Here is a 13,053-nt window from a genome sequence, read left to right as displayed (position 1 = left end):
TATGGAAAACAGGTACAGGGCAATCATCCAAACTCATCAGATGACTTAAGCGTGATTAAAAGCCTATCTGTGTATGATAACATGGAAAATACTCTAATTAACTTTCATTTAGAAAATCATAACTTAACGCAAACTATCCTTTCAAAATAAAATAAAACGCGTACTATTTAAAACTAAAACTATATTAAATATCGAAGCCGAAATGAATCATACCCCATTGAATTTATGGTTCATAAATAAATTAACTATTATTCTGGACTAACACTTTTCTTCAACAGAATCCCACTGTTATTGTACACCAGACACATGAGCCATAAAATCGTTTGACTCTAACAAATTTATTTCTTGAATCATCTCTTACGGAATCACTACTCAAATTAAATTACAATCAAATTATCACATCAAAAGATACCCTTATTACCTAACAACTGTCCATTTTTCATCGCATTTATTTGTGCTCGTTTTGAAAACATCTAATACAAGATCTGGGGAAAAATAAATTACCGTTTTGCAGCAGTTCATAGGTATTCTGAATAAAATATTAAAAGAAGTCAATTTTGATGAAAATATAAAGTAAATATTTTTAGATCAGTAACTGATCTACTGACTCTATATTGCCGTCTTTGTAAAGTCTATATTGAAACCTACCAAGAACACTGCTTGGAAATGGCAGTTTTATACAGTCGCATCCACAGCACCCATTCATTCAACTTGGCAATGGTTTTAGAAGAGGATAAGTTCAATAAGTGCAGCTGCAGATGGTGAAGTGTTTTTTTTTCTCTTTTTCTTTTTAATAAAAAATGTTTCTACTCCATTCGGCTGGAGGTGAAATTAGAAAACATTGGGGCGAAGGTTTTTTGGGGGATGGTGTCGGGAAGGGGGTGGGGATGAGGTCGAACACAACATAATGAACCAATCATCAAAGCCACATCTGGGACGATTTCTCGCCCAAATCCCCCAGTCCTTTGTCTTGTCTTTTCCAACAAGCCTCGCCGCTGAAAGTTCCATCTGTCATTATTTTTGGATCAACCCTTTCAATTATTTTATCTTGAAATTTTCCCTGACTTGCAGGTTTATGTTGTTCGGAAGTTTTGCGTTTTAAAGGCCCTCTTTTACCGGTCTTCCTTTCTATATAGTCAGTACAGATCATCTCCTTTTCTTTCTCAGATGCCGTGATTTACATTAAGAAGAGTTTCTCTATTACAAACAACAGAATGAAAGATTTTCGTTCTTTCCATGTTACCGATGCACCTGACAAAACCAAGAAAAACAAGCCGCTGGAAGTATACCAGGCACCTTACAGTTAACCAGCGACCACGGCCGATCTCACTGGACCAAATCTAAAATTATTTTATAAACCAGTCCTTCTGAAACAGCAGGGAAATGAATTCACACTTATCTGGAAGTATCTGGGGGCATGGGAGTGGGGAGGGGTCCACCTGTCGATCACCACAAGCCAAGAGGGTTCAGATTTTTCATATTAAAAAAGACACCTGCAGTTTTAATGCACTCATTCTATGCAATCGCCAGCCTCACAATCACAGTAGAAAACCTGCTATCATTGCGATAGTCCTGATCTTGTTGATTTCGTTCTGTTCCATAATTTTTTTAAAAAAAAATCCAGTCTAAACAGTCTATTTTTAGTGTTTTGCTTTCACTGAACGGCGGTTTGTAGTCCATGGTGAGAGGGCGGTGTGTCGGCGTTTACATTGCCGACCTGTGAGTACACATCGTCCGTCTGCTGCACTCCTCCCGGCGGCGTCATGCGTTTCTCTTTCTGCCTCCGATTGCAGAACCAAACCCGGACAACTTCTTTTTCCAACTGCAGGCTGTCTGCCAGGCTTGAGATCTCCTGCGCCGAGGGCTTGGGGCATTTCAGGAAGTGGCTCTCCAAAGCTCCCTTGACACTGACCTCGATCGAGGTGCGCTTCTTTCTCTTCCTGCCCTGAGCCGCTATCTTGTCGATGCTTGTGGGGCTACCGGTTGAAGAGTCGGCTTCTTCCAGCCACTTGTTCAGCAGAGGTTTGAGTTTGCACATGTTCTTAAAGCTCAGCTGCAGCGCTTCGAACCGGCAGATCGTGGTCTGCGAGAAGACGTTGCCATAGAGGGTCCCCAGCGCCAAGCCGACGTCGGCCTGAGTGAAGCCCAGCTTGATCCTCCTCTGCTTGAACTGCTTGGCGAACTGCTCCAGGTCGTCCGAGGTCGGTGTGTCCTCGTCGGAGTGGTCGTGGCTGTGGTGCTGCTGCCCGTGATCCACCAGCTCCGGCGTGTCCCTCAGCCCCGGGTGCAGGCTCTGTCCTCCCGCTTGACTCAACATGCCGTTAACGGTGAACCCACCGGGTTGCGAGTAGATCAGAGGCTGAACGGCCGAGCCCATGGAAGGCAGGTGAGCCGTAGTCGTCGTCCCCCAGGCGGTCGGGTGGCCGCCGTGAGACGGCTGGTGCGGCGGCAAGTGGGGCGGGCGGTGGTGGTGCAGTGGAGCGGCTCCCGTGTGCAGCTCGTCCCGGCCCACGACCTGCACCGACGGCTTCACGTCCTGTTGCTGCTGCTGTTGTTGCTGTTGTTGCTGCTGCTGCTGCTGCTGTTGACCCAAGGGGCTGCCGGACATGGCCGAGGACCAGGGCGAGCCGGCATCGGTGTGCGGCAGCGCCGTCACCCACTGGTGTGCATGGCTGAGCATGTGGCCGTTGCTGGTGATGGCCCCCTGCATGAAATCGCTTTGCACCATTTTCGAGGGATCCCGGTACGTGGTCGCCTGCTGCATACCGCCTGAGTCGCTGTGCACGATAGAGTTGGACGACAGGATGCTATTGCTCGGCATGTAGGGATTGGACGCCGCTGTCGCCATCGCTTGGCTTTCCCCCTCGCTTGTCTTTTTTTTTGTAGCAGTTGTTTGATTGCCAGAAATAAATAGAAATAAAAGTGTTTTTTTTTAAATCCCTCTCTCTTTTTTTTTGCTTTCGTTCTCTTTTTTGTTGTTGCTGAGAGTTTTGTTGTTGTGTAATGGGATGCTGGTGGTGGGACTTGGTAAAGCTGCTGTTTGACAGCTCCCTTCTCACATAGCCAGTGTTTACCTCGGCCGCCGTGCCGCGCTCTCCCCGCACACCACAAGAAAAGGAGGAAGTTCAGCCAGAAGCTCCCGCTGATTGGCTACCTGCTGAGTGATTGACGCGTCCCGACTGCGAGATTCGGGCGCGCGGCTTCCTTCCGGCGGTTCCGATTGGCTGCTTTTTAATTAGGGGAATGTCGTTGTGTTTGTGGTTTGGGTGAGGAGGGGTCGGTGGGGGGGGGGAGGGAGTGGTGGCGTGGGGTGGGGAGTGAAGGGAGATGCGACCAAGCAGAAAAGCTGCAAACAGTTTTTTCTCTTTTGTGGTAAATCAAGAAAATAGATATTTTAAAAAGAAAGATATTGACCAAAATAATGGCGGGGGGGGGGGTGGGGGTGGGGGGCAAGTTGACAATTTCTGACTAAAGGAAAATTTAAACTTACTCCTGACTAGTCCAAACACGCAAGACGTGTGTTCACGAAAGTAATAGTAAGAAATTCATCCGGCTCATCTTGCATTGTAAACAGAACCTTTTTGGATAGTAGTCCAGTTTCATTTCACCACTTCACTCAGATCTGAAAGAATGAACTGAGTTTAGCAATCGACTTTAGTCCTATACACGATCTTAACAACTTGGGTGAGAGGAAGCGATTCATTTTAACAAGCAAGAGTTTTGTTTTAAAAGAGAAGAAATATATTTTCTAGTGGTAGTTAACCCGTTATACTCGAACAATTTAAGCGTATTATTCTCTTCTTTACAGGGTTGCGAAAGAGTTTACAGATGTAACACAGATCTCATTTAAATCTCTGATCTCCAGGTGCAGACGCTGAATAGTCTGTGCCAGAGCCCCAACAGCATGTTTTCCTTTCCAGCAGATTTTCCTTGGACCACTCTCAAACCGAGTCTCGTGGTTTTGTTTACACTGAATGGAGAGTATAGCAGCGGTGCCATGGGGCCGTCTTTCATTAATATACAGTGAGGATTTTGTCTAAATTACTGCTACGAATTTCACAGTACACGCATTTAAAGATGTCTCAGGTGGACTGCTGAAACCCGAATGTGCCGCCAAAAAGAGCTGCGTTAAAAAAAACTTTAAGGTCAATGACAATGTAGGGAAAGACCTGAATATATTCTGTCTTTAAAAAAATCCTTAAATTGTTTTCCCACCAAGAAAAAAGTAAAACATCAGAGAACAATTTGTACTGATTTACATTTGCATAAATTTTCATATATTTTGGTGAAAATAATAGACTAGCGAAAGTCGGGCTCAGTGAAGCCAGTATAAGGGCACATCCTAGCGAGGATCGACCAGGAACAATTCGGAGCGAAGGTAAAAAGCAAAATCAGTAATCCAAATACGCGAAACTTTTCTATACTATTTACCAGTTGAAAGCGGCTATCCCGTTGGTAAGTCTGCATTTTTATCGCAAAGTGTTTATTGACAGCGTCAGCTCGATTTTAGAAATCGGGACTTTAGAGGTTTTGCAATGTTGGGCTCGTTTTTTATGTGGTATATTTTGTCAAAATCGATCTGTTTCACAAAAGGACAAGTGAAGAGCACGGGGCAAGGTCACAGTGGTTATGAGATTCTGGTACTAACTTCGAAGCGAAAACGCATTGAGAGATCTCACGGAAATAAACATTAACTCTGAAGTAGATCGTGAAACGATACCACCGTCTATAAGCGAGCCCTGTGGTTTGTAGAAGTCCTTCCACAGGCTATACCATCAATCATAACTAACTTGGCTGAGTTCTCCGGAGAGGTGGGTGCGAGCGTCCTGCTCAGACACGGACGTACACGCCGCCATCTCGCAACATTAAAATAATCTTCTTTAACTTTCCTTCCATCGAATATAAAAGCTGAAACTCAATGCACACCGGAAGCACTTCGATTGTCAAGGTCAAGTGTAAAAGAAATCTTCCAAAATATGACATTTCAGGCAGTGTTGTCTTCCTCCGCAGCTCCTGTCTTTAAATCGAGGCACTTCATATTAGTGATTCCAAAAAAAGATTCGAGCAGTGACGAATGGAATTAATTTGAATGTCAGGCTTTCTTAAAACACCACACAGACAGACAGACACACACACACACGCACACACACACACACGCGCACACACACGCACAGACAGACAGACACACACACACACACACTCGCACAGACAGACAGACAGACAGACACACACACACACACACACACACACTCGCACAGACAGACACACAGACAGACACACACACACACACACACACACAGATATATATGTATGCGCGCACACACGTGTGATTACATAATATAACGGACCATAGTTTTACACCGTATTCAACTTTGATGCCTCTTTTTGATTCATTTTCATTGTCCGGCTTATTTTATAAACATCGACATTGCTATGTTGTGAAGAGTTTGTGGGTACATGATGTCATAAATAATTTTATTTGACCCTGTCGTGTCAGTGTTTTCTAAAATCCATAAATTATGACATTAAGCTCACATTGAACCCCTGACTTAAAGAATCGGTAACAAAATGTATCAGCATTAATATGATTTTTTTCATTGTTCATGTTTTCATTCACAGGCCAACTCATCTTTTCAGACACATATATTTCACCTCCATCACGCTCACACATAGTCCATTCTGTATCACACTTACACTTTCACACAAACACACGCATTTTCACTCTTACCTTCCTTCCTTCCCTGTGTGCCCCTTTGGAACAGATGCCATGTAGAGCTGTTCCCCGAAGATCATTTGTTTTCTTGACGGGGTGCATTTCTGCGCACAGCGTTTTCGTTGCCATAGAGAACTAAATAAAAGGAAAGAACAGTAGTCACATTAACCTATATGTTTGTGCACTCGGGTTTAGATAAAGGATTCCATTTCAGCCAGGAAGAAAGCTCGGGACCCCGAGTCAGTGTATAGAGCTCTCTATATAGTCTCAATAAAGGTAGCTGTCTTCTGTTCCCAATTCTGACATTTTAAAACATATAGCTTATTTTTTATTTGGATGGCGTTAATTTTGTTAGACACGGGGTCTAGAGCTCAAATGCAAATTTGGCGAGTTTGAAAGACATTGCCTTTGCGCGCTGTGGGCGGTAGGGAGCACTGTCGTGCGGGGAAAAGTGCAGCAGAGCGAAGAGGAATACCCAGAGCTTGGGTGAAGTAATGAAAAGACGCAGGAGAACGAGGGAAGGCACAGAAAGAGTTTATAAACAAAACAATGTGGTGAAAAATAAAAAGTCAAATAACAACCGTTTAACTGTATTGAACAGTAGACGTTGCGTGTGGCTACCATTCGCTTAATTTCTATTGGAAGTTTGAGAGACTTTTTAAACATAAAAAAAAGCATTAATTACTTTTCGCACAGCGACCAAAATACTTGAAAATGATAGCTATTGAGATTTTACCGGGCAGGGAAATTTTTAAATTTGAAAAATGTATTATTGACTACTGAATTGCGTAAGGGAGAGGCAGGCACGAGGTGGTGATAAATGTTTTTCGTTAGTGTAAAATTCAAAGTACTTTACTGAAACACTTCCATACAGTAGCCTGTGACGGATACTCGGCAGAAACTGCAGGCCAATAGATCAGCATTAGTCTCCTTAATTGTTTTTTTTTGCTGAAGTTGATAAATATGTATACCTGTCTGTGTTGTTGCTAATTACTTAGTTTTGCAATGGTCTACAGTTATAAGATGAAGAGAGGGAGGGCTCAGTCTCATATTTTTATATGCAACTCCGATCCCCCAGCTTATTTTAAGAAGTTTGAATTAACTTTGTTACGGTTGGCTTGAATATTAAATAAACACAGACCGTCTCCCTGGAGTTAAGGTGCATGTCGAAGTGTACTTTATGATGCTCTGATCGTTAACAGAATGTGGCGATAGTTTGGGGAAAACTTTGATTTAAAAGCTTAATTCTGATGTGAACAACCAGAAGCTCGTTTTGCTTTAGGGGATAAAAACTAGGTTAAACATCTGTAGTTCTGAGAGGGGTCTGGAGGATTGGAGAAGGTTTAGTGAAAATGCGACTTCCCACTGAGTTAAATTTTCAAATCAAAGCTCTGAAGTAACATAGGGAATTAAAGAGGCGAAATAGCACGTGAAACGTGTCACTGAGAGAAAAAGGATGAAAATCATCTTGGGATAGAGACTATTTAAAAGTCCCAGAGTGCGTAAAGAGGAGTGATTCTGCTCGCTAAAAGTCGGGGATCTTTCTGGGGATAATTAGTTCATTGCTTCCATGAAGTATCCCCATTATTTACACTGCAACATACTGCAATAATGTACCATTCTGGGAGACCGTCTACTGTGTCAGATGCCAGATTATAGATTTTCTTCCAGTTTGTGAATATTGTGTAATTTTATAAACGGTAAATTATTTTCATACATTATAAGCCTCAACTTGTCATTAAAAAAAAGTTCAACGTTTAGCACAATTCGCGACGCAGATAACGCAGAAACAAGTTGTTCATCTGAAACTGTGGGTACGCAGTTTATAGGTTCCCAGGGATATTTGTGCATCATTAACTGCTGGAGATGAAAAATACACTCCCGATAAACATTTCCATGGTGATTGTGGCAATTCCACTCATTGTTTCCGGACCGGTTTATATTCGTTACTGTTTTCATTTGACACCTTATAATTCCAACAGCCCGACTTTACAGGCATTGTCCACAATGGGGTGGGTTAGTTATCTCTAGTAACATCGCTAATTATTGCATTTCTACGGAGAAAAAGTTATAGAAGGGCTCGGCTTCTGCGGTGTGTTTTGCATGACTCTGCATTTAGCGGAGTACAATATTACAAAGCTGAAGAGCGCCTTCATTACACTGTTTATTTACAATTAACAGTCAGCATTGTTTTAAGGTGCAAGGTGTACGTTTACTACTGAAGTTTCAGATTGCCCGTCGAATAAGTAATTAACCTATTGTTCGATAGCGTACAACATATGCAAATATATTTACATTTTTTTGAGTTAAATCGGAAAGATATGGGGTGGGTGGTACACAGATAATGAATTTGCAAGTAGATATTTTAAGATTTAAGCACACACGCGCGCATAAACTGTATGTTGCAATTATTACGCGATAATACAGGACAATTGTAACCATCTTGACAGCACGGATGGAAAACGCAACTTTCTACATCTTTAATTGATTATCGGCAACCTAACACTGACAAATTATGTTTCGCTACATAACACCTCAGGAGAAAGGCGCATCTTAGATAAGTAATGGTCGGAACATTAATATACAGAACATTAATGCTAAATGAACAATATTGCTACACAAGGCAGACTTGTTGATTCTGTAATGGTTAACTAAATGTAGGTTCAATTTGTATTGATAATCAACTCATAACTTAAGTATAATTTTCTAATCTGACAATAGATAGGATTCTAATATAAACACATTAGTCGCGCGGTTAACTTAGGACCTACAAAACACTGACACCATTTAAAGAAAGGAATTAAACTAGTACACAAAGTTTCGGTGTGTATCACTTTCGATCGTAGGTAATTGTTGAATCCTATTCAGGCGTAGCATGGAATTTCATCCTACTGAATTGACGTGGTTGTGTCAAGTGCCTTTTTGTTATAAAAAGAAAGTTATATTTACGCTGTTCTCAATAAAAACAATACTAAATAACTGTCCAGGCCCATTCCCAATCCCGTTGACGAGTTACAACCTGTGCTATTCAGTAGTGGCCATCCAGGTTTCTCATAAAGATCAAAGAGTCAGATTTTATTAATTGTTTGGCTGAGAATTCTGCATCATTTATCGACCGAAGCGAGTTAGAAATCCCCATTTTATAGAAGCTTCACGTGGGAGGCCCTTCATCTGCTCTTCCCCTCCCCCCAACCATTCTCAGCCTTCTTAATCTTAAATAAGATTTTAAAAAAGCGAAGCACGCACAAGAATGGACATATAACCGCAAAGTCTTATTGAAAGGGTTGTTTTGCTGCTAAATAAAAAAAAAAGATTGGATTCGTGAATGATCGGCAAACACTTGAATCTTAGTATGGTTCGATTTTCCTTTGGATTGTCTCTGTTTTAGCGATATTAACTCGTTTTATGACTTAGCAAAGTTCATTCTGCATCTATCAAATAAACCAAGCACGGATTTCGAAGAGGAAGGTTCTTTATGTAATGGAAAACAGGAACGTTGTTTTGGAGAATTGGTCTCTCTGGTTATGGATTGGAATAGCTACTTCACAGTGATTGCTCCGGCTGCTTTGTTGTGCACTAGCTTCATGTTAAAATATGCTTATCATTCATCCTGTTTCTTGGATGTGTTTCTGCTGGTTTTGTATTAGGGGTTAAACAGGATGTTGCTGGAGCCCGGATAGCATCTATCCCCGGACATTTTTCAATTGTTTCATGATCAGGATATGGCTGTCACCTATTCTGCATTATGTCTCCCAGAGGCCCTGTGCATTCTATATAGTTTGAATTACATTTGTGTGTACGGTGCCTATCTCCGAGACAGTAAGGGCGTGTAATAGGTCTAGTTCAACAACACTGTCTTTCTTTTAGCATTGTTTACAGAGTTGCTGGTTCGCTTGCAGGTGACGGTATTTGCAACACATGCCAGTTAATTTTGCTTTTTGTTTAATCTTCAGATCAATTTGATATTGGAGTATGCATTTTGCCTACCAGATGATTGTCCGTTGTCACGTTTTATTTAATGCCGCCGTGACATTGGAATATACATTTTATTCTGCAAATATGAAAAAACGTTCTTTTTTTTGCAGCGCTTTTACAAAGTTCTTTGATATGCAATGTTGCTGCAAATATTCAAATATAACAATTTTTTTCCTCAGTGCAGCCTGAAAGGAATTTCCAACACGTATTATCAAGGGGTCTTTTTCTTGCTGTTTGGCGTTAGTTGAAACTGGTAATGTTCTGAGTGTGCGATTAGAGACTACATGTACCCCGCTGTCAGAGGCTGGGTGCAGAGCGCAGCTCTTGCAGTTCCCGTGGCTGCTCTTTTCCTTATTGTTAACATTAGAATGCATCTCTGCGAGTGGGTGCGGATTGTAATAGTTGCACTCGGCGTGGTCGCTCTGTTTTTGTTTGTCAAACAGGGCTCATCCCCTGGGAGCTGGGCATGTGGCGTATCCCTGCCTAGGATTACATTAATCAAAGCATTATTTCCCGAGGGATTCCCGTGCACAAATGATAGTATATCGTAATAAAATTGGATGGCAGGGAAATGGAATGCCAAAGTAACCTGCTCTCTTAAGATAAACACTAAAGCTAAATTATCTCGGTGTTGGACCTCCCCGAATTTCACAGCACCTTCACGGAACTATAATTATAACCATGACACTTGGATTTTAAAATATATATATATATATATATATATATATATATAAATATATATATACACGATATCTACTGTTACAAACATCTAGGTCCTGGTAAGGCAACGTGCAGCAACCAGCATCCAACGATTTCAAACACAAGTACTGTGAGCGGTAGCTGCCGAACATCAGCCACGGTGACAGAATAATGGAGCCTTCCAGCAGAGACAAGGCAGAGAGCGTACTGAGTCGCAATTATTGTGATGCAGAGCGAGATAAACGCTTCCAAACGCTGCGGAATATCTAAGTCGCTGCAGTAAAGGTCAGACTATCCTGATTACGTTACAAAAACATGCAGGCTGCTCACAGCCCCTGAATCCAACTGTACAAATCTACAGAAAAATCTACGGGGAGCTGCCTCAAAATTAAACGAATGCAACTGTAACCTGGACCAATAGAACATCGCCTGTAACATCGGAGAGATTCCCTTCCTCGTTGCCTCTCTTGGGGGAAATATCGGTTCTGAGTATGTGGTATTTAAAATAAATCAGCGCCTCGCCGAAACGGGAGGCGGATTCCACGGTCGAAATAGAAAGGAGCCGAATTAAATAGCAGCCAGGATAAGAGCATTTGTACTTCAAAAGAACGAGAAAATTAGAAAGCAGGAGTGTTTGAATTTCGGCCTCGAACAAAAAAATACAGTTGGTGCTGCAGTGGAAGAATGAATCACATGCAAAAGTAGTAGATATTGTCAGAAAGAGAAACAAAGACAATACCATAGATGAATGGAAATTTGAAGTACAACCAGCAAGTTATATAAAAAAAAACTCAGCAGGCCAGGCAGCATTAGTTTGAGAAAAAGAAAGCAGAAGGATAGCGTTTACCTTTCAGTTAGGTGGCTTTCTGCAAGGCCAATTAGTGAAACCTGGGAGATTTATTCTTAAAACGAAACAATTCTTTAAAAAAATCAAAGATCTGGGGATAAGGCACCAGCAAGTTTTGAAAGCAAATAGGACTAAAGGGCAGAGAGTAGTTTTGACTAAATCTGGGTTTTGAAAGTTTCATGCCCTAGCATATGGAAAACTCTGAAGGAGATAAAGAGCCACAGAGTTAGAGCTTCTTTAAACAATGACGGATGCAGTGAGTTGCACTTCCAAGGGTTGATGCAAAAAGCTGATGCAAGACATCCTAGAAATCAAATGCAGGTAGCAAAGTTAGCATTTTTATTTGGATGGTATGGTGTTATGAGCAGAATTTGTATACAATTGTACATTAAAGGTAGAGGGTCATAGGAGTTTGTATGAAATGGCTGAGGACCAGAGACATGGCTGGCAATAGGGAGTGAATATAGAAGTTGGTTCTGGATGTTAAAGTGGGAATCAATCAGCGGGCAGATAAACACCTACCAGAATATTGATAGACAATAGATTTATGAAGTCTGAATTCACCTGTTTTTATAACTGGAAGGGGACATATCTGGGCGGTTTAATTATTGGTCTACAAATATGCAGAAGTGTATCCAGATCTCTTCATACCAGTATGAGAATTTGACATATTTTAAAAGTTTATTAATAAAGAGCAAGTATGACTAAAGGCGACCATGACTCAAATCAATTCACTGTTGATTTTAGGGAGGGAAAATGTTCTTACTTTGTCTGACCACCATCTGATGCCAAAGTAATTGACTCTTGCCTGTCCTCTGAAGTGGCTCAGAAGCTGTTCAGTTTCCAGGGATGTGAAATAAATGCAGGACTCAAACACATCCTTAATTTCACAAGAATGAACATATAAAATATACAGCTTGGTTCAAATATGTATATGCATTCTAAACATAAACACATTAACATTTCTGACGGTGATAATACATACATCTATCAAAATAAGTCATGATTAAGCATTAACAGACATATGTACATATTTATAACAATATACATGCAATGGCTAGTGCTTACATTACAGGTACAAATTCTCCAGTCACTAACAGCTATCCACAACAACAGATTTTGGTATCCACACAAAATGAGCAAATACGTACATAGGGTAGTGGTTAGCATAATGCCGATGCAGTGACAGCCACCAGGGTTCGGTTCTCACTGCTGTCTGTGCGGAGTTTGTACATTCTCTCCATGCCCATGTGGATTTCCTCTGGCTGCTCTGGTTTCCTCCTGCATGTTAAAGGTTAGTAAGTCACATGGGTGTAATTGGATGGCATGGTCTCAGTGGACCGGACGGGCCTGTTAAGGTGCTGCATCTCCAAATAAAATAAATAGAAGAAAATATATCCATTAGATCCGAACACTCAATTGCACAAACAAAATTGATACATAGAATAATCAAGAAATATCATTTTTTCATGCAAATGTACCACATTTACATTTAGCAAACAACACTTTCAAATTCATGCAAGATCATCCTGCAACATGTGCATTAATAATCTTCAAAAATCTATTTAATGTTTGTAAAGTAATTGGCATGCTCCTTACACTTACATGTATTACAGTAATCGTAAAGCATCCATATAACAGAAATGTACTTTTTCATCTGCATACAAAATTAATTTGATACATATACATTCAGATTTCTGTTGCAGGTAAAGATATTATTAACTCCCACACAAAACCTCATTAGAAATGCAGTAACTATTATGTGTCATGGTCTTAGAAAAAGCACTATATCTCAAAGTTCAGGCTATACCAATGCACA

General features: G+C 41.1%; 1 protein-coding gene and 2 long non-coding RNA genes across 14 annotated transcripts in view; 1 reads left to right on the top strand and 2 right to left on the bottom strand.

Annotated features, from left to right (window-relative positions):
• Positions 1-12,595, bottom strand: part of LOC140726752 (uncharacterized) — a 73,534-nt gene extending 60,939 nt beyond the window's left edge. Inside the window, exons 1-2 of one of the 2 annotated variants that reach the window (XR_012098721.1) lie at positions 12,386-12,595; positions 5,729-5,848 (exon numbers count right to left, since the gene is read on the bottom strand). This is a non-coding gene — a long non-coding RNA (uncharacterized lncRNA). Of the gene's footprint in view, positions 1-5,728; positions 5,849-8,732; positions 8,812-12,385 lie in introns of those variants that run through there. The other variant, XR_012098720.1, reaches the window with a different exon arrangement.
• Positions 320-3,235, bottom strand: LOC140726750 (POU domain, class 3, transcription factor 3-B-like). The gene has a single exon (XM_073043534.1). It carries the CDS (start codon positions 2,846-2,848, stop codon positions 1,655-1,657), a length of 1,194 nt encoding a protein of 397 aa, XP_072899635.1. The 5' UTR covers positions 2,849-3,235; the 3' UTR covers positions 320-1,654.
• Positions 3,774-13,053, top strand: part of LOC140726751 (uncharacterized) — a 178,135-nt gene continuing 168,855 nt past the window's right edge. For 10 of the 11 annotated variants that reach the window (XR_012098715.1, XR_012098719.1, XR_012098717.1 and 7 more), the window contains exon 1: positions 3,774-4,378. This is a non-coding gene — a long non-coding RNA (uncharacterized lncRNA). Of the gene's footprint in view, positions 4,456-13,053 lie in introns of all 11 variants that reach the window. The other variant, XR_012098710.1, reaches the window with a different exon arrangement.

Source organism: Hemitrygon akajei, chromosome 4 (assembly GCF_048418815.1).
Source record: "Hemitrygon akajei chromosome 4, sHemAka1.3, whole genome shotgun sequence".
Lineage (NCBI taxonomy): Eukaryota > Metazoa > Chordata > Chondrichthyes > Myliobatiformes > Dasyatidae > Hemitrygon > Hemitrygon akajei.
This window is presented reverse-complemented; position numbering and strand designations above follow the sequence as displayed.